General features: G+C 38.1%; 1 protein-coding gene and 1 long non-coding RNA gene across 4 annotated transcripts in view; both read right to left on the bottom strand.

Annotated features, from left to right (window-relative positions):
• Positions 1–27,953, bottom strand: part of SYNPO2 (synaptopodin 2) — a 174,480-nt gene that overhangs the window by 20,121 nt on the left and 126,406 nt on the right. Inside the window, exons 2-4 of one of the 3 annotated variants that reach the window (XM_082389614.1) lie at positions 23,430–23,581; positions 18,890–19,689; positions 14,241–16,426 (exon numbers count right to left, since the gene is read on the bottom strand). In XM_082389614.1, coding sequence (XP_082245740.1) covers positions 14,241–16,426; positions 18,890–19,689; positions 23,430–23,581 — 3,138 coding nt within the window. Of the gene's footprint in view, positions 1–12,673; positions 16,427–18,889; positions 19,690–23,429; positions 23,582–27,953 lie in introns of those variants that run through there. The other 2 variants (XM_082389613.1, XM_082389615.1) reach the window with 2 other exon arrangements.
• Positions 623–4,901, bottom strand: LOC309627629. Its single transcript, XR_014243871.1, has 2 exons — positions 1,674–4,901; positions 623–1,370 (listed from the first exon to the last, which is right to left on the bottom strand). It is a non-coding gene; the product is annotated as an uncharacterized lncRNA (long non-coding RNA).

Here is a 27,953-nt window from a genome sequence, read left to right as displayed (position 1 = left end):
TGATCCTTCACTCTAGAGCCCACGAGCCACAACTACTGAGTCTGCGCACCACAACTACTGAAGCCCACGTGCCCTAGAGCCCGTGCTCCACAACAGGAGAAGCCACCGCAATGAGAATCCCGCGTACGGCAACAAAGAGTGGCCCCCGCTCGCCGCAACTAGAGAAAGCCCATGCATAGCAACGAAGACCCAAAACAGCCAAAAATAACTAAAAAAAAAAAAAAAAGACCATTAAGGGGGAAAATAGATTAAAGCAGAGTGTACAGTGATAGTCCTGATGGTGTGCTTTTCAAATGCAAATGGGAAATACGGAAACATCTTTTATCAGAAGTGTCCCAGGTACATTTCTTCAAAATTAGGAAGCATTTACTTTACTTGAAGATACTAATCCCAGGTATAAATGTAATTCCATTAATGGTTCAAGGGGATGTCTCATAAGGTATTAGGATGCTTGTCTACTTATCAAACTTTCAAAATTAGAGAGCAAATATTTAATTTTGCCCTTGACATTAGTTATTACAGCTTTTCCTATTGGCATAGCTTTCTTAATGCACTTATAAAATGGCAATATGTAATTATCTAGACATAACATTGCATATTAATACTACAGCAAATTTTTCTATGTGGGCCACTCATTTATTCAAAAGGTCTCATTCCTTATTATTTCCCTGACCACTCCTCATTCCCAAGTTCACCTTCATTTTGATATGATGTTAGGTAGCTATTGCTACCAATTGCTAAATAATTGTTTCACTTTCAGTATTGATTCATACAAATGCATAGACGAATTAACAAAAGCCTTATGAACTAGCTAACACTTCATCAACCCTCTAAGCCACTTTGGTTGTGTAGTCTTAGCCTAATATAAAAGGTAAATTCTTCTGGAGGTACTAACATGTCTAGGCCATCATAAATATACATTCGAGATTGAGAGAAGAGAAGAGATCCTTCAGTAAGATGTATGTTTGAAGTTCTTAAGCAACTATCCATTAAAGAAAAGAAAAATGCTGGGGAAGGAATGGGGAAAAAATGTCCAGAGCTTATCTATTTGTAAAAAGATTCCTTACTTATACCAGTCAAAAAGTTCCTCTCAAATCTGTTTTGATCTGTTTTGTAAATATTATTAGACACTTTCTGATAGTGGTATTCAGATTTTCCAGTCGATGGTTGTTTCCCCATTCCATTCTTGTCCTTAATCTTGCTTCTTTCAATATTGGTAAATCTAATGAGGATAAGTCCCTTTTAAAATATAATTAATAGATCAGCGATGATTGACCACCTGGAATCACACATGCTAGTGACCTAGGCTAGAGCTTTTGTGTGTTTTAGCTGGGAGGAAACTTATCTCCCAATTCCTTCATTTAAAGAGCCTGAAGGAGGGCTTCCCTGGTGGCACAGTGGCAGAGAATCTGCCTGCCAATGCAGGGGACATTGGTTCAAGCCCTGGTCTCGGAAGATCCCACATTCCACGGAGCAGCTGGGCCCGTGAGCCACAATTACTGAGCCTGCGCGTCTGGAGCCTGTGCTCCGCAACAAGAGAGGCCGCGGTAGTGAGAGGCCTGCGCACCGCGATGAAGAGTGGTCCCCGCTTGCCACAACTAGAGAAAGCCCTCGCACAGAAACGAAGACCCAACACAGCCATAAATAAATAAATAAATAAAAATTTAAAGAGCCTGAAGGAGGTGTGGGTAGGGGGAGCAGCTCTTACAATTTCTCACTGTGGGTCGGATAGTCCCAGATGAAATCCAACTTTGATGTTACAACTAGTTGTCTAGACCAGTCCATTTTGTGCAAAAAAATGAAGTCTAGATGAGACAAAATGAAGTCTGACAATGCAATGCATCCCCATGATACACTGATAATTAAACATCTATGCACCATTCACAAAACAGGATTTTCACTTTGCCCATGGTTGACAGTGGTAGGTAGAATATTACAGAAGTTTGGGGGAAAAAAAAAAAAAAAGACAACAAAACAGAGGTTGAATAGTGAAAGCAAAGAAGGTAGATACTAAATGGTTCTTTGTCAAAAATTGCTTTTTGTATGAATGCATAATACGTTTGACGTAATTTCATAAAATGGAACGTGCATTTTAAGAGCAAAGGATGGAGATCTAGTGATTCAGGTGAAATGATAAGCAAAGAATAGCAGAAGTTCTGCTTTACAGAATTGCAAGCCCTTTTCTTACTTTACTCCAGCGTGCCTAATGGCTGCCCTAGGACTAGAGGTGTCTCTGAGTTTCAGAATGCTCTCCATTCTCAGGAAGTATCTGTGCGTGTGTCAAGAATAGACAGGAGGAATTATAGTCACACTTTACAGACACTGGAACCAAAGCAAATCTTCTAGTCAGGGCTTCAAGGAAAGAAAAATTATTCTCTAACCTCCTAAGCTCTGCTTTTTGTCTCATTAGAAAAATGATGTCTTTAAGATTTTTTCTTCAAATACTCTGGAATTAAAGTGGTAAGGAACAAACAAATTTTGTCTTGTCGGGTGTTAAACTGACCTTGGTTTTTAAAAAGCATTGAACTGCGTCAAAATACTCACAACACTTAAAACCCAAATGTTTTTAAGGAGCTATTTATATAGAGAATTATAAAATCTTAGAGATGCAAGGCATTTTAGAGATCCTGCAATCAAACTTCCATGAGGTACAGGAGTTCCTTTTATAACACCCCTGATAGGCATTGCAATGGAAAAAGCACAGGCTATGAAAACAGATAAACTTGGATTCAGCTGGTGAGTCTGCCACCTTACTGGCTGGGTGACTTTGGGCAATTTTCTTAAGCTCCCTGAGCTTCAGTTTCCTTATCAATTAAAAAAAAAAAAAAAAATGAGGATAATTTCCACCAAATAAGGTCGTTGTGAAAATTAAATACATGGATTAAGACCCTTAACGCATTTTATATGTCTAATACACACGTTAGTTCCTTCTCCATTCCTTCCCCACAAGTTTTTGAAGTTTTCTTAAGTTAAACTGAAATTTACTGTCTTGTAACTTCCATTCACTAGTCCTGTTTTTCTTTTTCACAATGGAGACCTTTACTCTCTCATCCATACCAAAGTTCCTCAAATATCCAGCTCTCCTACCTCCTTTTAGTCTTTTCTCCTCCCACTGGTAAATGTACAAACATATATCTCATATTACAGAACTTCCAGACACATCACCATCCTTTTGGTTTTAGAAATAAACTTTAGTGCGTCAAAGGCCTGAAAACAATACTCCTGTTGGGATCAAAGCTGCTACTCAGTGGGCCTACCTGTCCCTTTGTTCTGTTCACTCTTCTAATGTTTAAGCAGCCTCTTGACTGACTTTGCCTTTTTGTCAGTCCAGCACACAATCTGATTGTCTTAATGTTAAGGTTAAACAAAAATATTGGGATCTTTCCCTGTGATCCATAAAGTGCACGAACTTCTTTTTAGTTTCGCAGATTTTACAATCATACTTGTTTCCATTTTAAAAAGCTAATTAGCATTCAAAGTGCTTCAAAATTCTCCTTTAGTCTAGATCCCAAAATAAGAATGTTTTGATTACTGCCAGAGAGATTTCAGTTTGTTATTAGTAAGAACATTTTTGATTGGAGATAAGAGACTCTGCTGCCCTACGGCCAAGGGAAGTCATACAATCCCTTTGCCCAGAGATAAGAAAAATCAGCCAGGGAACTTTGTACAGTCACTTCTCTAGATGATAAAATTGTATCATTCTATTCCTAGAAATATTTATTCTCCGACTTGATTAGAAGCAGGGGGTCAGATAAAATCACATCTCAAGGCCCTCTTTAGTCTTCTATTTAAAAAACAAATTTAAAAGACTGTTCAAAGCAAATTATTTGCAACACGCTTTAGAATGGTTGCCTGTGAAGCACTCTCTGAGCGGGAAGAGAGTTTGCTGCCACCTCCTGGGCTTTTAGAATAAAGCTGTCAAGATCAGCACTTCAGGGCCTGTTCCCTTCAGACAAGGCATCAAGAGCATTTGCAAGCAGGTGCTGTTTACAAGTCTGACTGTCCCAGACTGAATGAACTAGAAACCTATTGATGGGTTTTAAAGAATAAAGTTGACTTCAGTGTTTTGTGTGTTAGAAAACTGGTTTTCAAAGTGCAGTTCACAACCCATTAGCATCAGAATCACCTGGGGTATATGTTACAAAAACAAATTCCTGGGCCCCATCCAGGGGCTACTAAATCATAATTTCCCTGGGACGAGGGGAATCTTAATTTTTCCCTGGGAACAAAAGTTGGAAAACTGCATATTAGAATACTGTGAAGCTAAAAAAAAAGAATACTGTGAAGACAATAGTTTGCTCACACTAAAACATTGTATATAAAGGAAATAGTTGGTGAACTGAAGTGAAAAACTAAAATTAAAAGTTCTAAGAGATATATTTTGCTTTGCTCTTAATTTCAGTAATACCACCTGAAATGAATTGTGACATTTTGCTGGACATTTCATAACGTAGAATTCAAAATCTATTTAGCCCATATTGAGTTTATATGAAGGATTATAAGTGGCACCATCTGATAAGCAGTAACAAGTAGTCCAGTGGCCCAGACCATCAATAAACTCTGAGTGTGATTAAAACAAGAAAGAAACTTCCAACTGTGGAAGGGTTGGTATGATACTTTAAATTATCATTTTATTTATATCAGTCCAGCCAATTCCTTAGTGATTTTTAGCTCTAGAGGATGGTTTTGTGAATACTTCTTTATCAATCTGAGATATGCTAGCAGAAAAAAGAACTAATGCCATGTAAGAAAGAAACCTAGTTGTTTTTTACTTTTTAAGAAAAAGTGTAATTAAACGCCACAAAAGGAAAACTTAACTAAGTCAATTTAACTGTATTTGAAACTAAAGCAATTTTAGATTCAGATGAAGTTTTCCGAATCTCATCTTGTGATTTTTCTCTCTTCAAGATCGTCCTAACTTCTGCTTCTGACTCAGAAGAATTCTACAAGTACCAGAAAACCCACAGAAATTCCCTGTGTTTGAAAGGCAGCTGGAATTTTAAGTTCCTCCCTACATCAGTCACTCAGCTTCTGAGAATTGTTTTTCATCACTTGCCCTGTGAGCTGGGAGTTTGCTCTGTTCAGACCGAGGTTTCACTCTTTCTGGTTCTGGAAACTGATCACGCTTCTCAGGCAAGGGGATCAATTACTCTAAAAAGACCAGGTTGCTGACCCTTCATCCTGGGACAGTGTTGAGGAGGAGGGATAAGAACAACTGCCTGCTGCATCGTCAGAGGCCAGCCAGGTTCTCTCAGAGCCCCAACTGTTGCAGGCCTGAATTGGGGTAGCTTCGGGGATTGGGTTGCCAACTGTTCCACTTTCTATGTGATAGGCCTAGTTAAGCTTCAACTATCCTACTAGAACCTTGCTCAGGATACCAGCTATTCTATTTTGAGAATATATTTCATTTACAAGCATTTCCCCATAAGAATTCTCTCTATATTGCTAAATACACCACACTTATTTTCTTTAATATTGGTACTTTGAATTTAACATAGTCCCTTTATAGTGAGTTTCAAAGCTGATATTAAGTTTCTTTTTTAAAAAATATTGTACCAGTCTTTTTGAATCCTGGTCTCATCTTTGTATACCACTACAACAATGCTAGTACAATAGATGAAGACAAAAGAGAAAAAAATTGACCAATAGGCTGAATACAGAGGAATATAGACAAATAAAGCTTCACTAAAAAGAAAACAGTAGAGAAGAAACAAAGATGTCTCAGTAAAAGACTCCTGGGGGTATATTATTCTTCATGTCAATATGAGATTTATACAGATACTGCTGCTGCTTTTTCTATTTTAGTTCTCTTAGATCCCTTAAACTGGGATTCATATTAACAGAGAAAACAAAAGAACTTTTTTCATCATTGTGTGTGTTTCCCTCCTTGGTAGTTTATGAAATAGTAGCTATTGTTTATTGAGTGCCCTTTATAAGAATATTAAGAGCTAACATATGTTGAATGCTTTCTATGCGCCAGGCACTGTTTTATACCCATCGCACATATTGGTTTGTTTAATCTTCACAAATCGTGAGGTACACCTATTATCTTCTCCATTACATAGCAGAGGGTACTGAGACACAGAGAGGGTGAATCGTTTGCCTAATGTCTCCGAACAAGCAAGAGGTGGCCTGGGATTCAGCTGCAGGCATTTGGCCCAAGTCCACATGCTTACCCACTACAAAATGTTGTCTCTGTATACTTGGTGTTTATGTGCATTATCTCACGTAATCATAGGTGAATTTCATTTAAAAAATGGTTACCTTATGCTTCCCCTAAATCAAATCATTGCTTTAATTAACTTATTTTTTAATTTAAATATTTGCAAGGACATTTTTCTGCATTATTGTTACTAAAATTTGAGGAATTTCTCATCACTATTCTTTTTTTCCTTAATTTACCTGGTGTAAATTAGCACAGCTGTAGTAATATATGATGGCTTGAAGTGGGTGTTTGAGGAATTTAGTCTGACACATCATGGGTGTTCACTCAATGGAACTAGCAAAATGTTAGACTTCCTCCTACCATTTGAGTTATAAGCAAATAGGCTGGTAGAAATAAAAATGACACCTTTCTCCCTCCCCTTGTACCTGTTCACAAGTGTCTATCATTTGGGGCTACCAAACTCTAAGAAGTTTTTTCAACATTTCTTTCTTTGATTTGGAAGGTATAAAGTAACTTTTGAGTTATTCTTGAGACAGGTATAGCTTATCACCTCTGATGGGCAATTCCTTTCATATGTGACCTTTGTCTTCTTGTGATCAAGTGAGGTAATGTAGCCTTGTGATTAGAGAATGGCTCTGGAGTCTGACTGTTGAGTCTTGAGTCTTAGCCCCATCACTTTAGACAAGTTTCTTAACTTTTCTTTACTGTATTTTCTCATCTGTAAAGTAGAATGATAATAGTACCTTCTTCATACACTAGTAATTCTGTGATGACTAAAAAAGTTAAAATTTGTTAAGTCTTTAGAATGGCACCTAGCATATAGTAAGTCCTCATAATTATCACTGTATTAGTGGATCTATGATTTTAAATTAAGGCAGTAAAGCTCTGCAAATATAATGAGGGTTTTTTACAATTAACTCAGAAGTTCACATCTTCTCTCCTTGAAGTTAGTGACGAGAATGTTCATACCCACATTTAGAATCCATTACAGGAGTTCTTTAGGAGATGTTTCCAAAATGACAATGAGACATAGTTTAAAGCAAACAGAACAAAACAAAAAACTACTGGAAAAAACATAAGGTATAAAAATGTCCTCTCTGGGAACTTTTCAACAGAAATACCTGTTGAGAAACCTTCATTGAGGACTTTGCAGCAGGAAGGGTTTGCTGCCTCATCCATATCCAGGATGAATGCTAGCTCAGCTAGGAGACACTTCATGGAACTCTAAGATTCCAGTGACGACTACTTTTTTAGATATATTTTGAAACACTGAAAACTGTGACTCTCTCAGCATTATTCTGTGTAGACTTATTCCTGTTGAAATATCTCAAGTTATTATTGGTTTAGTAGCAAACCAAGCTGGGTGCTGATTCACTATGATAAGAAAGTTCCCTGAATTACTTCTGGTGGGAAAGGCATGAAGCCAAGGGGAGCACTTCCTTTTATGTAGAGCCTTTGATTTTGCTTTATTTTTTTTTAATGACATTCCTCACCACCCCCAGCCCATGAATATCACCTTTTCACCCTGATATAAGTGAAAGAATTTTGGGAACTCATACAAAATCACTGTCAAATCCATCATTTCTACTTACAAAACAGATGCTTCTTTTTCAGAGACTGGTTTTTGCTTCCAGCATGTTATCATAGCATCTGATTTTATGAGCAATCTTATGATAGTAGGGTCCTTTCTAATGTCTCTCAAGTGGTCAAAGCTATCCATTAAGCATATGTAGAGTAGGCTCTTGGTGGATGGTTTGCTGAACACATAATTAACAGGTCTCAGGGAGTGGGATTCTGGGGTCTAATGAGACTGTGGAAATCTTGTGGTACTGAAGGGAGAGCCTGGGCTTTGATGTCAGATAAGTATGTAGGTCCAACCATAGCCCACTACTTTATAAGCTTAGTGATTGCCGGACAAGTTGGTTAGCCTCTCTGGGCTTCAGATACCTCGTCTATGAAATGGAAATAATAATAATACCTTCACGTTCAGGGTAATTCTGAGGAGTAAATGAGATCACAGTGTAATTGGTTAAGAGTGTAGGTCCAGACCGAATCCAGGGTCCACTACTTAACGCTATGTGATCTTGGGCAAGATATTCAGCCTCTTTGTGCCTCAGAATCCCATCTATAATCTATACACTGAGGATTATGATGGTACCTATCTCATAAGGACTACTGATTAAAAAAGATACTCTATGGTGGTTGCCAGAGGGGTGGAGGTGTGGGTGGGCAAAATGGGTGAAGGTGGTTAAAGGTACAAACTTGAGGTTATCAGATAAATAAGTTCTGGGGATGTAATGTACAGCATGGTGACTATAGTTAACAATACTGTAATGTATATTTGAAAGTTGCTAAGAGAGTAGATCTTAAAAGTTCTTATCACAAGAAAAAGAAATTTGTAACTATGTGTGATGATGGATGTTAATTAGACCTATTGTGATGATCAATTTGCAATATATACTAGTATCAAATCATTATTGTACACCTGAAACTAATATGATGTTATATGTCAATTATATATCCATTTAAAAAAAAAAAAAGAGAGAATCTATGAAGATGCTTGGCACAATTCAGGGCGCAGAGTTTGTGCTCAGTTAATGTTAGTTATTGTTATAATTTATGTAAAGTATTAACATCGTTCCTGGCTTTCAGTAGAAACTTAATACATCAACCCCCCCACCCTACCTTCTGTCTTTTCCTTAGACCTCATGAGCTTGGTTAAATGGCTGCCACAGCTTCCATCCCCACCCATGTTATCCTAACTGGGACCGTAATCTTGACTCAGGGCCTTTGGGTGGTCTTGAAAACAGATCATTCCACTAAATAAAGATACCAAAGAGTCTCCCTGACTTCTAAAATGTCTCTTGAAGAACATAAAAAACAACTTTTGCTTTTTGATATTTACTTGCAAGAAGAAAATTTTTCTCAGTTTATACCTAAAACGTGCATTTCTTTTCAACTTAGAGCTAATTGCAAATCTATGTTTGTTTGTTTGTTTTCCATGAACAACCATTAATAATTATCAAGGAGCTCAAGAAGTAGGGGCTGTGAAAGCAGGATTCCTCCATGGTATATTGGAATGTTATTATTTTAAATATTATTATTATTATCAGGTAGAGGAAGAAGGGTAGGCTGGAAAGTAGGTCCTTGTGATTATTTTTATTAGGACCCTGAATGTATATCTTACCAGTCATACACACACATAATTTAGATAAACGTGTCAAGAATGAGGTATAAACAGAGGTACACGTGAGGAACTTTACATTTAGAACCAAAAAATGAAAATTTAAGAAATTCTTTGTATCAATAACAAACAATTATTTAAACTATAGGACCCTGTAGAAGCCTAACTTTTTTTTTGTACTTGAGAGATACTTTATTAGCTGGCATAGCTCTGATAAAATCAGGAATCTGACAGGATTTGATATTTTTTAATTAAATTTCTCTTCACTCAATTGCTTCTGAGTAGTAAGGTCTGTGATTTCCAAGTGCCAAATGGTAATTTCATGTACAAATATACATACCATAGAAACATTAAATTTTTTTTTAATTTAAGAAACTGGCTGTACCTGATAACATCAAGGAAATAATAGTCTGATTTGGGGGCTTCTGGTTTTTATTGGTCTGATGCTCCACAGGATGGCCTGTAATTTTTTTCCTTTTTTTAAACTCAGACTGGCCTCTTTTAGCAATTTTGCCTGGTGTTTGGGTCCTGTGGGAATTTACTAGCTTGCTTTATGGCCTTTGGCCAATCCTGGTGGGAAGTCTAGAGAAGAATTCATTTCTGCTTTTTCCCAGAATACTTGTTGACAAACTCAGCGGCACTGAAGTGTTACACGAGTCTTTGTGTCCCCCAGAGTCCAGTGATAAGGGGACATGAGACCAGCAAGAGTCAGTGCTTCTGGGAATATAATGTTGGCTCTTAGAATTTACATATTTTTCTCATGAACTTTTAACAATTTTTAAAACAAACTCAACAACTGTGATTTTAGGAGGGAATGAGAACACAGCCCACTGCTTCCCTCTGGAAGCATTTTAAGCATTTAGCTTTTCAGAAAACAATCACTTCTTTTTGATGACCATGACTTCAAATACCCTTCCTGCCAGTGATGACTCATAAAATAGCAATGGATTTCAGGAGTTCACTCTTTGAATTTGGGTGCTTGCAGGTTCTCGAATTTGTAACTGGATGAAATGTTACACAGCAAGGGACTTTTGTTTGAAAGATTAAATCCAAACTCAGACACTAACAGCCATGTGTCTTCTTGTGGTCTCAAGAAACGTCTGTGAAAGTGCTGCATTCAGAGTGTTTGATATGCCTGTCAGCAGCAAAGAGCCTTCAAAGTTTTTTAAGCTAGTAACTGTAAACAAAACAATGGTCCCACATAACTTAGTCCACTCCCTTTAAATGCAGATCATTTGTTCTTGACATCTCAGATGCGACTCTTGTGGCCAGGCTAGAATTCAACTGTGTGATAATACTCAGTCCTATGAAACCCACTTTTTGAAAGGGGTCAGCACTATCTAGAAGAGTTAAAGAATCCTGGCTTACTCTCAAGAACTACTGTAACTCAGATCAGTTTTCCTGTAGTTAAAATGAGTTGCTTCTTGTGAAGATTAAATGAGGTACATGTTATCATTAACAATCGTGCTAGATATATTTTGAAGTACAAAATTTTACATGTTCCAGAATGACAGCCCCAGTGTGTCTTATAAAACATATTCCTAAAAATGTATGCTTTATACTATCAATGAATAGTCAAAATGCAGAAACAGTGTGATTTTCCTCTCTCAAAGCAGAATGTGTTTATTATTGAAATATTAGAAATAAGACTGTAACTGTTCTAAGATCAAAGTGGCAGTGCTCAGATTCTCAATCTTACCAGTTCTGTGATTCAATCTGCCCTCCTATAAGACTGAGAGGAATATGTGTACTTACATTTACATAGCACCTTTCTTCCTAGTATAGCTAGTGTTGTTCACATTCACTGTGGCACAACATTCCAGGAAGAGAGGTTTGAGACATCACTAAGGGGACACTGGTGGAAAGAAATTTGCATAAGGTCCTGCAGTAAGTGAGTGACTGTGATTACATTTTATTTTATATTCCAGTGCCTGTTAACCATGCAGTGGATTCCTTAGGATAATGTATATAAGGCACCTATCATAACACAAACACTCAGTAAATGATCGTTGCTATTGTGTTGACGATGACAACTTGACTTCATGGGTGGGGTGCTCTACCTAGAAATTAAGCTAACAAAGGACAAAGATAAAGACAAGGTCCTAAACTAAACAAAAACTGCCTCCTCGTACCCTCAAACTAGCCAAGCAACCAATCCGAATATCTGCCACCACAACAAAGCCAACACCCTGAATTCAAAGGGTTCCCAGTGGGAGGGAAACTGAGGTCATGAGTCCTAAGTCTCCCACCTGCTGCACTGACATCATTTCCAGAACTCCAACCTGAAAGGTGGTACACCCAGCTTATTCTGCTTGCCAGTTCCCATGGGGCTCCCCGGCTGGGGAGAAGAGGCAAAGAAATCCCTCCTTCTCCAGGGAGCTGGCTCAGTCCTTCTCCCTCCCAGCCCCCATCTCTCAGGGTGAGGTTAGACTCTGCTGTGGATACAATTTTGGAGGATTCCCATGCCTTTTCCATAATTTGGGACTGTATGGTTCCAGATGAGATCTATGCTACCAGCTCCCAGTCGAAGCTGTGGATGCTTTGATTGCATGCCTGACATGCTTCTTAGAAGCTTTTTGGGAACCCCATGACGGTCTCAGTCATGTTAGTTGTGTCTTTAGTCATCAACTCCAAACAGTGGCTCTGATAGGATGGCCACCTGTCCAACAGGAAATGGACCCCAAACACTCCTCATTCCTACATACCACAAACCACTGGACAACTGTAAATACTTGTGGGTCATTACCATTCTAGGCTACTTTTGAACCAGTGATCTCAAATTGACTACTTTGTGTTCCATTTTCTTTCCTCTAATTCATGCCGTTCTTTAAATGCTATGTTAAGAATGCAAGGTTACAAAAATGATCTCCTTTCCTGCTTCACCTTAAGATGCCTTTTTTGGTTGTTCTATTAGAAAAGAATGCAAAATGCACAGCATTCAACAGACTTCCTTTGCAAAGAACAAGTAATACAAACAATAGCCTTATATAATGGATAGACTGCTTTTTCCTTTATCCTGTATGAATCTTCCTAATTGATTTCCCAAAAAGGCAAATAAGAGACCAAGCTACATCCTGTGGTTCTAACCTCTACATAAATTGCCACCAAAAGCAATGGAAGATTTTCCAGAGAAAAAGCAGAAGAATAAGCCCCATTGTTCTGTAGCTGACTTAATTCTCCTCTGTGTTATGTCATACAAATACCTACGGCTTGCAGTTTTACAATTTACAGAGAAATGGAAATGTTCACAGAAAAGAAATTCAGATGTTTGGGAAGCAATATAAGAGAAATATCAGAGAAATGACTTAGGTCAGAACAGCTCATACAGGGAAGTATTTTTTTTTAATACATTGAACAGATTAAAGAAGAAAGTAATAGTTTTAATAGGGTAGTGAAAATAGAGCAGATTGACAGTGACAGCAGAAAAAGAACAGGAATACAGGTATTTTCAGAGGATTAAAATGATACCATGTACCCTCACACCAGGCAAGCTTTTATGAGAGGTCTCTAGACATATCTCTTGTATCAAGTAGATGGCTTTCCTTGGAGCTGTCAAAAATGCTTTGTGGTTCTCTACATTAATTCATGTTGAATATTTTCCATGGTTGGTCAGACTTGGACTTAAAATAGATATGAGAAAGGTCTTCAGGTTTACTGTCAGTAACATTATTAACTTCAGAGCCAGCTGGATGATGGCATGGTGTATGACCAATCCAAATTTAAAGGTAACCTTGTCTGAATCCTCCTGGTCCATCAAATATAAATAATAAAGTGAAGGTGCAAGAATAGAATTGCAAGGAACAGTGGGAGGAGCAGTTGTCAGAAAGCAAAACAAACACAAGAAAAAAAAAATCTGTGACGTCACTCAGAAATGATGCTAATAATTGTGAGTTCTCACCCTACGGCCTCCACACACATGGGATTACTCGTGCTTCACAGTCAGCCCCTGGAGTCAGTAACCCTTCATGCCCCAATCATGTGATTTCCCAAAGGAAAACAATAGTCATATGTACCTTTATCTGCAGCCTGCTCACCTTTTTATGTGTTACTCCGTTTTACTGTACTCTACCACTTGCCTCAGCCGAGGAAAACAAACTTATGCCTTCATGGGCAATTGGAGATGTACTCAATTTCTTAGGTAACTGGGGAGAGAGGATGGGAATCAATCTCTAAGGATAATTATCCTTCTTGCCCATCCAGTTTACTTTAAAGAAATGAGCTAATATATGTAAAACATCTGGCAAGGAGCCTAGTACATAATAAGTACTCTATAATTATTAATCCCCTCTTTCTTACCTACCTTACTAAACTATGTACATTCCAACCGTCCCCAAGGTACCTTCTCTGCAACATCAAACAGGTGGCTGAGGTTGACAGACCAGAGCTGATCCCTGTCCTCGATAAATTTCTTATCCTTTAATACTAGTAATAGAGATAAAGCACTACTTAAAAAGGAAATGTCAGTCAATACATGTTATGTTTTCACTACATTTGAACCTTTTCACTGTAGGAACACAGCTGTTATGTTACATAAAGACTGTGTCCCAATGTTGATAACACTGATCACTGGTTTTTTTTTTTTGTGGCTAAAGCATAAACCCTAAGTATCTGCTTACTTAATATAATGGCCCATGTCTATTTAGGGGTGCTCCCAGACTTTTTAAGTGTGCAAAGAAGATAAATATGTTTTAAGTCAATCTGAGTTAGATTTTTGACTCATTAAAAATATTCTCCTTGGACCCAGATTGGGAGGTGACATCTGAAATTAAGTTGAGGACTTGCTAGGCATTCTCAGGGACTCAAGTAACACTGCAAACAATTCGTTTCAAGCAAAGTGGACACTCAGCTTCAGCTACAAGATTACTCTTCCACAACAGATGGTTTCCACACCTGAACTGTGACACCACTTTTCTTTGCTGAGAACTTCGGCCTTGGTGCCACAAAGTAAGATGTCGAGGCTGATTCTTGCTTTGGAGAGGTGGGAATGGCCACGGGCACTGGGGAGGCGCTTACTGGTGAAGTGGCCTCGGCAAAGAAGGAAGGCTGAGAGCTATAGGCTGGCACTGAGTACACAGACGAGGCCTGCACATTAGCGGGCGAGCCAGCATTCACTGGCTGAGGAGGAATAGCTTGCTTCATGGCTGGCAGTGAACTGACCTTGACTGATGACTTTGCAGGGAGGCCATCCTTTGCATCTGGAGGTTGGAAAGTAAACAAGGATGCATTTAGCTGATAAGGCTGGTGCTTCATGACATCCAAAGCATTAAGGGGTTTCTTGCCCTTTTTCTTGCTTGTTTTGGAGGCCTGTGGGGCTGATGGCTGGGACTTGACGGCAGCCAGTGGGTAGGAGGGGGAGTGGATAGGATTGTAGGCCACAGGAGGAGGTGCTCGGACATTGGAGGAGTACTTCCAGCCGGCCGGGAGAGATGGAGTGGGAGACTGAGCACGGGCAGCATGGGCCTGCACGGTGTCTGAATCTACCACGTACTTTTTCATCCTCGACTGCCTTTTAGCAAAGAGCTGGGCTCCTTTCCCACTCATTCCTGGAAGCTCATTGGATGGTCCCATTGCACCAGTATGAGCAGCGTTTACCGTTGGTGTGGGAGCCGCTGGTTTGGGAGTGTAGTTCAGACTGGCTACTGATGCTTGTGGTCCTTTGAAGGGACCAGCCAGGTTCAGAGCACTAGCAGGCCGGGCAGGAGGGTAAGAAGGCTGCGCTATTTTGATGGAGGAAACAACGGTGCCATGTGATGGGTTGGATGTGGGGAAGGCAGGAGGTTGGGCTGGAGCCACTCCTGGCGACCAGACTGGAGAAACTGGAGTTACTGGTTGGGAGGATGAGGACTTGACAGAAGGCTTTGGAGCGACAGGAGGTGGGGTCTTTTGTTTTGCAGTGGGGCTTTGCATGAAATTACAAGCCTCTGCTCCTAAACTGAGGTAGTCTTCTTCTGGTCCGGAATCTCCTCCTGCTCCAGTGCCCTTTTTGCCTTCCGAATTTTGAAGAAGTGACAAGAGTTCAGGATTTGGGCTTACTTTGGGCTCTTTAAAAGTGAACATGGGTTTTGTCGTGCTTCTCCTTTTGGCCTCCTGCAATATTCCTGTTCTTTTTGCTGGCACCGCGATCCTTTCATCCCGGGAAGCTATTCGTTCAGATGAATCGTAAAAGGCTGGCTGGGACCATGGGCCAGGCTGGGGCCACGGAGGGGGCTGTGGTGGGCCAGCTGTCGGACTTGACACTGCTCTGGAGAAGGTTTCAGGTGGGGGTGTGACTGCAGAATAAGGTGGAGGCGCAGGAAAGTCAGCGATGGGACTGGTCATGTTTCGCGTTGGAGAGAAGGGGGTTGCTGGCTGGTTCACGGACCCCGGGAAGGGTTTGGCCGTTCTATTCATCGGGATCATCCTCTGAGCCTCTGCTGTCTCGGACACCCCAGTGAAGCCATTCTGTTGGGGCACATGGCCGAGGCCATGGCTCACCTCGATGTAGCTTTTGCTCACAGAGCTCTGCACTCTCACCGATTCTTCTTCCTTCCTTTGGTAAGATGTCATGGTTCTCAGGCCATCCATCTGGGCAGCATCTGGTTCTCTGCTTGGCATTCCACTCACCCTCTCCTCCTCTTTTTGGGCTGTGATCTGATCCATTCTCTCCCTCCTCTTAGCAAACATGAGGGCCCCCTTGCCTGTGGTGTCTGGCAACATCTCCATCTTGTCCCCTCTGTTCAGTTTCTTTTCAATGTCCACTAGTCCAGAATCCCAGTCAAAGTTCACAACTTGTGTGTTGTCGTCAGTGTCAGACAACAACTCTTCCTCCACCTCGGATTCGCTCGCACGCAGAAATGCTACTTCACATGTATCCTCTTTGTCGCCTTCTTCCTCCTCCTCCTCTGCCTCTCGATCAAGTTCACCAGTCCCGTAACTGACTAGGGTGTATTTCCTGGCCCTCCGACGACGCTTCTTAAACATCAACACCCCCTTGGAGTTGGGGTTGGGGGCATCTGTCAGAAGGAGGGCAATGCTTTTGCATTTAGATTTTGCTTCTTTCACCTGCTTTTCTGATAGGCTTTCACTCCTCCTGAGCCCTAGGGAAAATACAAAAACTATATTGAGTTGGCGAGTTCAAGGAAGACTCCATGGCAACCCAGAAATCAACTCTCCTGGGGGAAAATGAATACGGAAAAAACATGTTTACAGTTGGGTACTGAATTTTGAAGCAATCCAACTCATTTCTCTTTCTTATTTCTTTTAAAATGTATACTTCTTTAAAGATATATATGATGATATAATACAGATATAATTTGTATATATATAATATGCCATTTCATTTTTTCCTGTAAATACATTTTTATATATGTTGGTTAGAATATATGTTTCATAATTTGTTTCTGTATGGCTCCTTACACTTTAACAATAAACACTGGAAAATAAATGTCAGTTAATCGGATGTCATTAAAATTACAAAGGAAAGAGTTTAAGGACATAATATTTTCTGAAAACAAGTTAGGACATACCTTGCATTTCCATATTTAAAAAATAAAATGTTGATATAAAACATTTCCAAGCATTTTTAAAAAGTGGGAGGGGGAAACAAGAAAATATTGTTTACGTAAATGTTTTAATGTAATAAGTTTAAATATTTAAGTTTTCTGTTTCTTTTTTTTTTTACTTTGCCATTCTCCCAAAGTCTTTGCATTCACAGCTACTAAATTAATATAAAGTCAAAAAACTGAATGAATAATAATTGAAGGTACCGAATCAATAATTAATAATAATTCAGAATACAAGATTATTGTGAATACATTTAAGAAATTTTAGCTACAAAATTGTCTAGATAAATTTGTTTGTAAATGTATTACCATCTTGGAAATATAATACTACTTTAGTTGCAGCAAGAATAAGTGTAAATCTTGGGGAAATTTTTAAATTATATTACTAGTGACCCTTATAACTGTGGGTAAAAACTGATGCAGAAATTAAGTCATGTAAAATGAGAACTTGACAGTTTTAAAATAACAAAAAGTTATATTTCAATTTTTAATTTTATTATTATTGTTATAAAAAATAAATTGGTGGCAAATTAATTTATAGTACCAGCTAATTATAATCATGTGTTCCATGATAAATGAGCATGGTTCACAAATAATTTTTGAATTCCTCAAAATAGTTAAATGGAAATTTCAGAAAATCTTTTTGAATATTTTTTTGATTGGAAATCAGCTCTATTTGTCACTGGAAAAAATCAGACTTAATGGTTACTTTTTCAAAAATAAAATAGAATCAGAATAGTTTTATAACAAAATTACAGATATTCACTGGTAATCAAATTTTATTTAGAGAATATAGTAAAAAGTGTGGTCATTCCTAAATGTAATTCCTTTTTTGACTAGTGTTATACAACTTACTATTAAATTGACAGTCACAGTTGCACAGTTGTTGCTAACTTCGCTGCCAACATGTAAAATATGTGTGAGTGCTGCCTTAATGCACTTGTTTAATATGCTATAAATGTGAAGATGCATACAGATGCTTAAAGTATAAGGAATGATTAACATCACTTGCCAATTCAACTACAAATGGTTATGCTAAAAATATGCTTTAAAAGGAATAACAATAGTTAGGAGACTTAATATACTTTGAATACCCAAGATCATTACTGTTGTGTATCATTCGTACATTCAAGTGCCTTTGACAGTCAGTTTTTACCTCCTCAAATGAAATTCCAAATTTGTTTTTAAAGAGCACATGAAAGAAAATAACAAAAATCATAAAACCTAACTGCCATTCTTATCTTCATTCTCCACTCTGTAAGCGCTCCCCTGGGTAAAACAAAACACTGTAAAAAGCCTTGACTTTAAAATATATTTTGTGTTGGGGGACATTTAAATGCCTCCACATGGCCCTGGGGATTGACTTTTGTGTCTAGAAGGTAGATGAAACGCTTTGCAGTCTAGTGAAGACTTAACAGAACGGAGAGGATCACGTAACTGCTCAGCATTCCACATGTCCTTGTCCGTCAAACTCACTTCTGCAAGCATCATCATGCTGCACAATGATTTGTTTCAAAACGAGGATCTGCTTTTAATATCAGTGGTGGAGGCTGTATTTTAAAGACACCTCTCAGGAACAAACTCAACAGTTTTTGACAGTTAAACTCAGCGTGCACATGACTTCAGATACTCTCAGATGCTATTTTAACAGGAAATATCACAATATTCTGAGACAAATCAAAAAGGCACATTAACAGTATTATTTTCTTGAACAGTTCCTGTGTCTTTGGGAATAAAAGAAAATGCATTAAAAACATTTAAATCTACTACAAAGTTCAAACTTATTACTTCCAGGTCAGAAATTGGTATTTTCCACAATTTCATGTTTGTTATTTTGTGCATTAATAAATTAAAAAAAAGAAAAAAGCCAATGAGAGACATAAGAAAATCTTACCAAAAAAAAAAAAAGAAATCCATGCAGGCAAAGCAGAAGCAAAATACCCTAAGCTCCCAAGCCCCTTCCAACAGCCCAGCAGTGGCCCCCTGGGCAGGACTTACGTGCGTGGCGTGCTCTGTGCTTGTGAGGTCTGCTGTGATCCCTTTCTGAGCGTGGATCTTCTCCCTGCTCTGTGCCTTCTGATGAGACTGCAAAGGATACCAGAGAAGGAGGTGCTTCTAACTGCCCTCCTTCCACTGGAGAATCCACACACCCCTTTCCTGCCTGAAGCCTGCTCTCTTCCGTCTTCTGCCTATCAGAGCAGTCGAAGATCACTTCCACTCGGGGCAGCCCGGTGTCTCCTGCTTCACTTCCCTGTATCACTCTCAACTCTTGGCCACTGGAGATCTGGATTATCTTGCTGGACCTCAGAGGAGGCTCCCCTTTCTCATTAGTGGGGACAGAATTTATGTGGACGATCCCGTCATGCTGTAGATTAGGATCTGGGTCAGGAGACTTAGATTTTTCAGCTCCCAGGAGAGCCACTACAGGGGCACTAGTGCGCTTGTGTCTCTCTTGTGAAAGGGTCAGTTGTAGCTCAACCACAGTGCCTGGCTGCCCCGCTTCTGCCTTCTCCCTTAAGATAACCTCCTCTGCTAAGCATCTACTTTTAGAGTCAGACGTGTGAGGAGCCAGGCCTGTTTCTTCTTTTATGCTCCCAGAAAAACCAGCACCACTTGCTTGGTCCTCAGCTAGGGGAGCTCCACTCTTGACCTGGGCGATGTAGAACTCTCTGTACTGGCTCTTCGTGGCTGGTCGAATCTGTAGGGTGGTACTTTCCACGTACCCTTCATGGATGAGATGCTCATGGTTTTTGTTTTCAGTCTCAGAGTTCAAAGTCTCACTTATTCCACTGGATGGTCTGCACACAGAAAAATCAGTCCAGAAGGTTAAATCAGAGTGTGTTACACCTGCCAAAGAACTTCCTGACACTTTTATGATGTCTAATACAGGATACAGTAAAAATATTTCCTCTTAAATGTCAACTGCAACATATTTGAAAACAGAAATTGGCAACATGTTTATATTATTATTTAAAGATCTTCCAAATAAACTTGCCTTTTAAAGCAAAGCAAAAATGCTCACCAAATGTTATGAAACAGAAATCCATCCTAAATTCAGCTTTTATTTTTTTCAAAGCACAAGTTATAGCTACATAGATGCCCTTCATCTATAATTATTGGGGTGTTTTCAAATAACCATGCTTGTTATAATATGACAAAGCATTTTAATGTCTTATTGACTAAGTTTAGGTCTGGACATTATAAAGTCTCATAAACATATTCAGCAGCTTCAGAGCAATATTAATATACAGATAACTCAAGTAATCCTTTTAGAGGCTGTGCTTTCTTGAAAGGAATGAAATAGAAGCTGTTTTTTTAAGCTCCAATGAGCATGTGTTTTGTAATAAGTGGACCCCAGCCCAGTACTCTTGTGTAAAGAGAAATCCTTTCCATGCTGCAATGAATCATTGAGTCATGGAGTATTTATAATCTGAGACGTCTCCCCTTCTCTGCTTGAACTTGTTCTCTTGGAGCTTTCCTTATAGGATCTCTGAAGTCAAACTGTTCCTTAATCTCTCAGCTAAGGAGCCCACAGCTGTTCACCACAGTCCTTTGATTTTGACCTTTACCATTCCCAGATGGTTTTGCAAATTTGGGTTTGCAAGAAGCAGTGTCAGTTAAGGGTTAAACAACTTCTTGCTAAAACTCTAATTTAAACTCTAACTGCTTTTAGAAGAGAAGCATCATTCACAGAACAGCTGTAGGAGATGCCTTCATTTCTTACATTTGTAAGTTTTTTAAAGAAGCAGCAGCGCCTATCTTGGCCCCTTTCTTCTTCCCACAAAATGTACCCTAACTAATGCAGCGTCATCAATTGAAGGGAGTGAGCCCCTACTTCTATTCTACTCAAGGGAATTTACCTTAGAATTTATGTTGTAGTAAAATTTGAGACTAATATTCAAAATAATTACTCCTAACTTTGCTTTTGACTGCATTTAGCAAAACAAAAATAAACAAAACACAAACTAACAGTCAAATGAAATGCAGCTTTCTCTATGCAAGTAATCTGTAAAGCTTCCTGGTAATACCAAAAAAACCATTATAAAATAGTATTTTTAAAACATGTTGAAAGCAAATTAGATCTTTCTTATATAGGAGATGATGAATACACTGTATGCAACTGAATTTGAGGGTATCAAAAGGCCAGAGAGTTTTAATTTAGGAAAGCCTTGAGATGGAAGTAGATTAAATCACTTTGAATTATGTTAGCAATCAGTTATGAAGCTGAGAAGAGAATAGTTTGAATTCGTTCCAGCCTTACACACTGTAATACAGGCAAATGGGTCAGATAAATGTTAACATTTATTGGTAGCCAAGGTAAAATGGATAGATATACATGAATAAAAATCATAAAAGAACTAGAGGTTAGAGCTTTATACCTTAAAATGCTCATTTCCATTCAGTGCACATAGGTACTCAATTCCACAATTTATGTGTCATAATTATATGGGTATATATATATATAATCATTTAAATGAAATTTACCGTAATAGAGACAATGTTAAAGGAGGATTTTTTTAAGGTAGTCTGACCCAGCTATCTCTGGGCAATAGTCCAGGAAAAGTAAACCGCTTGTCCTCTAGGGATAGACAACAGTTACATGAGTGAGAGAAATATTTAATTCCAGGAAACAAAGTTTGGTTATCCAGATTGGTAGTGGTGGTGGTGTTGGTGATGATGATGATGATGATGATGATGATGACCTTTGGGCTGATTTTAATTTGAGATTCCATTTTGAATCTCGTCAATTATTTATTTATTTTGTAAAAGTAAAAATACTTAAGAGAAAATAATAATAATCATGGTTCCAGTTCTTAAAAGTAGCAGAGAACTAGTCTATTTATTTCTGAAAGTAAATAGGTGCCTAAGACTCAACTTTAAACCATCAAGGACTTTCCCAATGGTAGTCAATCCTAATCGAAACAAGAACTAGTAGGGGGCTTCCCTGGTGGCGCAGTGGTTGAGAGTCTGCCTGCCAATGCAGGGGACACAGGTTCGAGCCCTGGTCTGGGAAGATCCCACATGCCACGGAGCAACTGGGCCCTTGAGCCACAAATACTGAGCCTGCGCGTCTGGAGCCTGTGCTCTGCAACAAGAGAGGCCGCAATAGTGAGAGGCCCGTGCACCAGGATGAAGAGTGGCCCCCACTTGCCGTAACTAGAAAAAGCCCTCGCACAGAAACAAAGACCCAACACAGCCATAAATAAATAAATAAATAAATAAATAAATAAATAAATAAATAAATAAATGGATCGTCACATTAAAAAAAAAAAAAAGAACTAGTAGGGGATGTCTCAGACTACAAGTGTGTTCTGAAGAGACTGGCCTCTTTAAATCAGCAAAGACACTAAAAGGGAATAAGAAGTTAGAAAAGGTTTTTCTCCCAGTTTGGATGTGATTGAACACTTCAAATACCTCAGAGATTTATGCATAATAATGGCCAACCCTGTGACTACACTTGGCAACATTCCTGTTAGATCCCTTTTAAAAGCAAATGGCAGCTTTATAAATAAGTAGGATCCCAGGGGCTTAAACACTGGGCTTGAAGGGTAAATATTTAGATGGGAGATTCTGAGACAAATGCTAGATTTCTTTTATTTTCACAAAATTTTGGCCAAAGTGAGTTCACGTTTGTATAGAAATGGAATCATATTGAATGATTATCAGAGGGATAATGCTGTACGTAGTCTTTCTGCAGAGTTAAGGCAAAACCTAGAAGGTTTTGAAATTCTGTGGGAAGAGTCCTTCTCTTGTCTTTCTGAAGGCTGCTCTCTAGGAAGCCAGAGTGTTCCTTTGTGGATTCATTATAATGCCATGGTCAGGGCCTCATTTACAAAGTTAATGTGGACTGTACTGCAATTTGCACATGGTAAAAATGTTGATGCTATAGTTTTTTGTGATTACCTTCATTGTTTTCTTTTGTTTTTATGTTTAAAGTTTACTTCTGCATTTTTAAGCAGTTAGGTGAGGAGGGTGGTATTAGGAGAGATCAAATTGACAAGTGATTTGCATTGATAGTCCAAAAACTAACCATCAGCTTTTGCCCATATCCAAATATTGGTTTTTCTGGCAAACAGAAATTGGGCTGCTTTTAAGCGTTTCTTGGTTCTTTTCTTTCTCCTAGGCATCCTCTTTCTATTCAAATAAATATTATACAGTATAATATTGTGACATTTAAACATTTAAATTAATCTGTGAATCTAGGAATTATAATTTAGTGATCCTGACCTACCAAAAAATCTTGACCTAGAAGTATTATGTTCAATATACTGAGCTTCCTAAGGAAGTAGTCTAAAATACCTAACTAAGATTTTCAACAGAGTTCTTGAAACAAAATTTTCAAGTTAATTCTCAATTAACCAGAAAATTCAGTTGATTAGAATTGCCATTTTTCAAACACTTTGATTTTTCTGTTTAACTATACTGACCTACAGAGCACCCTCATTTCCCCATAGATAACAATTTATATGGTAGTAGGAGCTATAAGCTTTCCCATGTAGCTTCGGGAGAAAATATACATTCCAACAAATCTTTTTACCTTTTGACGAGCATTTGGAGAGAGTCTGTTATGCTCTCCATGAGCTTGATGACTTCTGGGTAGGTGAGGTCTGCACAAGGGTTGCCATTGATAGAAACCACTTCATCCCCCTCACAGAGCCCAGACCCGGAGGCTTTGCTCTGGCTTCGGATCTGAGTGGAGTGAAAAAGGAGGCAATAGTTAGAATTATATAACATAAAAAAACACGCCATTATCTCTGAGAAATTTTTACTTGGGAGAGGTAAATAGATCTGCAAACTGTAAAAGCAGCCCTGATTTTTAATTTACCTGTTAACCTATAAGACCATCTTAAACACTTTTCACCCGTTACGCACAATTTATTATACACCATAATGTCAACATTTAATTCATAGCATTCTAAGTAAACAGAAAAAAAGGAAATCAAATCTAGGGTGAAGGAACTAGAAAAACAGAAATAAAGAATGGTGAAGAATGGAGGAAGACAGATGTTTAAACTGATTATACGTTAAAAATAATTATGTCACACTGTGAAGCTTGATCCAATCAGAAAGTGGCTTCTCCCATTAAAATAAAATTTAAAAGCCCTTCTCATTGCCAGGGTGGATGGAACACCAAATGTAAGAAGGACATGTAGGGCAGGACAATCAATTTAAGGAGGGAGCTGTACAGCTCAATGAACTGACGAAAGCCATCCCAGTAAAATGGGGAAATTAGGCAGCAGGATATTAAGAATTACGTCAAAGGGAGAAATCCTTCATGGAAATCAACTATTCAAGACTTGATAATAAGCAAACTTCAGCAAAAAAGAAAGAAAAAAAGGGATTATTTTGCAAAAAAATAGAAACAGCCCTGCTATAAGTATTGCATCATATTCCAGCACAGATTCAGTGGGACAAGAAATGACTAAAAACCTAGAAGAGAACCTTCAGATCCTGGAAGAAGAGAAATTCAGAGGAGTAGAATAGCAACAGAGAGCTCCCACCAGTCCTTAGTGAAGAATCACATTCAGTTATTCCTGGAGGTTTACATTCTGTATAATTATGATTATGGTAAAATGCTGTGCTGGTTATTCTCCATCTGCCCTTCCAGGCCCATTCTCTACCCTCCCTGGCGCCTCTTTATGGCAGTGGGAGGATTGGCCTGTAGAGACTGCAGTGACCCAGTTCCCTTGCCTGCCAACTCCTGGTTGGATTTGGTCAACCAGAAGCCCCAGTAAGAGATCAAAGAGCAAGGGAAATGAGAAGTCAGGGAGGTGTTCTCCCTGCAAGACCTGCTGGGCCACGATTTGGCAATGGCTTTGCTGCTTGATCTAGACAGTTAGAGCTCTTGTCCGTCTGTCCCTCTACCGTGCCTTAACTCTTGTTATATTCCAATAACACACACCATCTCTTTGCATCTTCAGGCCTAAGGGTAATAATAGCTTCCTGCTCTTGATCTCTGGGTGCTTCATTATCATTTGTTGGTTCACTTGAGCCTGCCTTTAGTCCCTGCATTACATTATCTTTAATTACTCCGTTGAACAGGCCACCTATTTCCTGCTGGGACCCTAAATGATACTAATGTGTTTAGATTTCATTTTATAACGTGAATTTAATAGTTCTCAATGAACTATGTATCATGATCATACAATCTCAAATTTAAGAATACTTTAAGATAATCTTATATATATTTTCTACCAAGGGGATCCCTGTTTGACTATTAAAATTAAGATTCTGAGTCCAAAGAGGCCAAAACCAGGTAAGCAGTGCTTCTTGAAGAATGTTTTCATAGCCAGGCTCATTTCTGATTTGGCATAAAATGTATTTCAATTTATCTCTAACAGATGCCTACAAATTCTTGCTAAGGTCTTAAATGATAATTAATATGCTGACTGAAACAGGTTTAAAATTTATATCTCCAAGTGCATTTATATTTTAAATGATACTCTTGGAAGCAGAAGCATATCTTTAAGTGCCAAAGCAATGATGCTATTGAAATTTGAAGTGATTCAGTTAGTTTTGTTCTGGGAGGGTCTATCCTTTTATTGTTATAAATTATAAGAAGGCCTTCCCCTTTTTCTGAAAAACCAATCTCATTCCTTTTGTTTTGAAAGAACACACTAATTTATTGCAAAAATTAAAGGAACTCAATATTTCCAAGGCTATAAGGAAGCAACAAAAGCAATGAGAAAGAGAATTTCACCCAGTTTTGAAAAATATTTGTTTACTGACTGCCAAATATATTTGTTTTGTTGTCTTGCATGAAATTATTAAAATAAAGAATCATGAGAGAGTTGTTAATAAGAATGAAACAATGCTCAACAATGAACATTTAAGTTAGGAATAGAGTTATTCACATTTCATTTAAATTTATTTAATTTTTTTAAATAAAATAAGATTAGGTGGATAATAAAGCATATTTCTGAAGCATAAAACCATTCATCCAGTGGAGTCAGATGTACTAGAGTGCAAACAGAAAATTCATCCTTTTGAGAACCAAGGGAGTTTTATGTTGATAAAACAGATGCGTCATTATACCCTGTACCCCAGCCCCCACCAGGCCCAATCTTGAAGCTGGGGTTCCGTTTATCAGCAATAAGTTGTGTGAGTTTTGAGCAGCTTCATGGGTTTGCAGAGCAAGATGAAAAATTGGTCCTTGGAAAATAAACAAATCCACAACTTAACAGAGCTGTCTATCATCCAGACACGTGTTGCTTGATGGGGAAGGTGCAATTCATCATTATGCTTGTCAAGTGAGGCTTTTAGTGGTATCCAAATAAGCAAAAGCACTATGGTAGGAGCCATTAGCATTCCTTCAGAGCATACATTCTGAGGTCAACATTTGGAATCAACTGCTGTGATTGTGTTTAGCTGACCTTTTACTTTTGTCTGAACAGCAGGAAATATTTTTTCCCTCAAGAACCATGTTAAATATGGTGATACTTTCCTTGCTGCAAAGACTTTTCTAAAGTACTACTCTTTCTCCATTTTTAATAGGACTAAACTAAACAATGGTTGTATGCCAGAGCCAGTTATGCCCAAACATATCCCTTGCAATCACCAACTTCACCAATGTGGTTCTGTTCATAGGTGTATTATGAAGAATAAACATTTATTAGGGTACAAAAGATCTTTACCTTATATTGTGTATAATTATGTATTTTTATAATTTGTATAATTGTGCATTATTATGTATCTGAGTAAAAATTCTATTCCCTGAAAACATTCTTACTTGTTAAAATGAAATACATTGTCAGTAAAAAGAGTAAGTTTGCATATAAAAATCATTACTATTTATAATGCTGAATCTCTATCAGTGAAATTATCAACCAGTCTTCTCCTCAAGCCATTAGTCCTACATTCATAAAATGTGTGTCCTAGTGGGAAAGAACACCAACTCTGATGAAAGAAGACATAGGATTCAATTGTGTGGCTCCAATGCTTGCTAATTCTCTGAACTTAGATGAGTTACATTACATCCTTAAGCTCTAGTTTTCTAAAGTGTAAAATAGAACTAATAAATTTGATCTCTCTAGATGGTTAATAAGGATTAGAAATAATATGTGTTAAGTTCCATGATGCACATACAGCTCGTAGAAGTGCTCAAGAAGGGACTAATGAATAAGAATGCATTGACTTTCTACACACACACACACACACACACACAAACAAAAAGAACATGCCAAGTAAAAAGAAAAACTGTAAAATGTTAGTACTTTGTCTATAAGATGTTTGAAAATATCTGGATTTATTTTCAGTTTTTATCCATATACTTGGCATTATCTCATCATAATCTAAGATAAACAATGTTTCATCTATCTTTTCCTATGTGAAATGTGTAAGTACACATTTCATAACTGAAATATGGAAGAGAATACAAGCCTATTTATTGTTTCCCAGCAGAGATAATAATACAAATATTTAAATACTAGTGGCTTGTTTTTATTGAGCACTTACTATACTAAGCCCTTTACATCCTTAAACCATTTATCTCTATAAAACATTAATGAGAAGTATAAATGTACTTCTACTTGTATGTGTTCAGATGTGCTGTCATTACTCTCATTTTTATGGATCGGAAAACAGAGACTCAGAAAAGTTAGGTACTTTGCCTAAAATCACACAGCTAGGACCAGAACTTGAACACAGGGATTTTGACCCCAGGGCTTGTGTTTTTAACCATTACACATATTGCCTACTTAGTCGATAGTCTAAATTCTCTACCATGAGCCCTACAGTGAAGAGAGAGAGGAGTGCAATAACAATTGACCTACAGTGAGTAAAGTCAGGGAGGAAATGGGAGAGACTAGGAAGAAGTGACAAAAACTTGCCTGGTCAGTCCATAAACCAATGTTGGGAAGGACAGGTTTTGTTTATTTTGTTTTCCTTCTTCTTCTTCCTCTTTTATTATTTTAAGAGTTATATATATATAATATTCTTTAAAGATTTTTCAATCTTTAATTTTTAATTGTCAATTTATGACCCAATATGTTACAAATTCAAAATTGAATAAAACTGTGTTTTGCAAACTGTGATATGAAACAACGTACCTATGTGAGCATGC

Source organism: Balaenoptera borealis (genome assembly GCF_965194805.1).
Source record: "Balaenoptera borealis genome assembly, chromosome: 4".
In the NCBI taxonomy this organism is placed as follows: Eukaryota; Metazoa; Chordata; class Mammalia; order Artiodactyla; family Balaenopteridae; genus Balaenoptera; species Balaenoptera borealis.
Note: the sequence above shows the minus strand (reverse complement) of the source record. Positions and strands in the feature narration are given on the sequence as shown.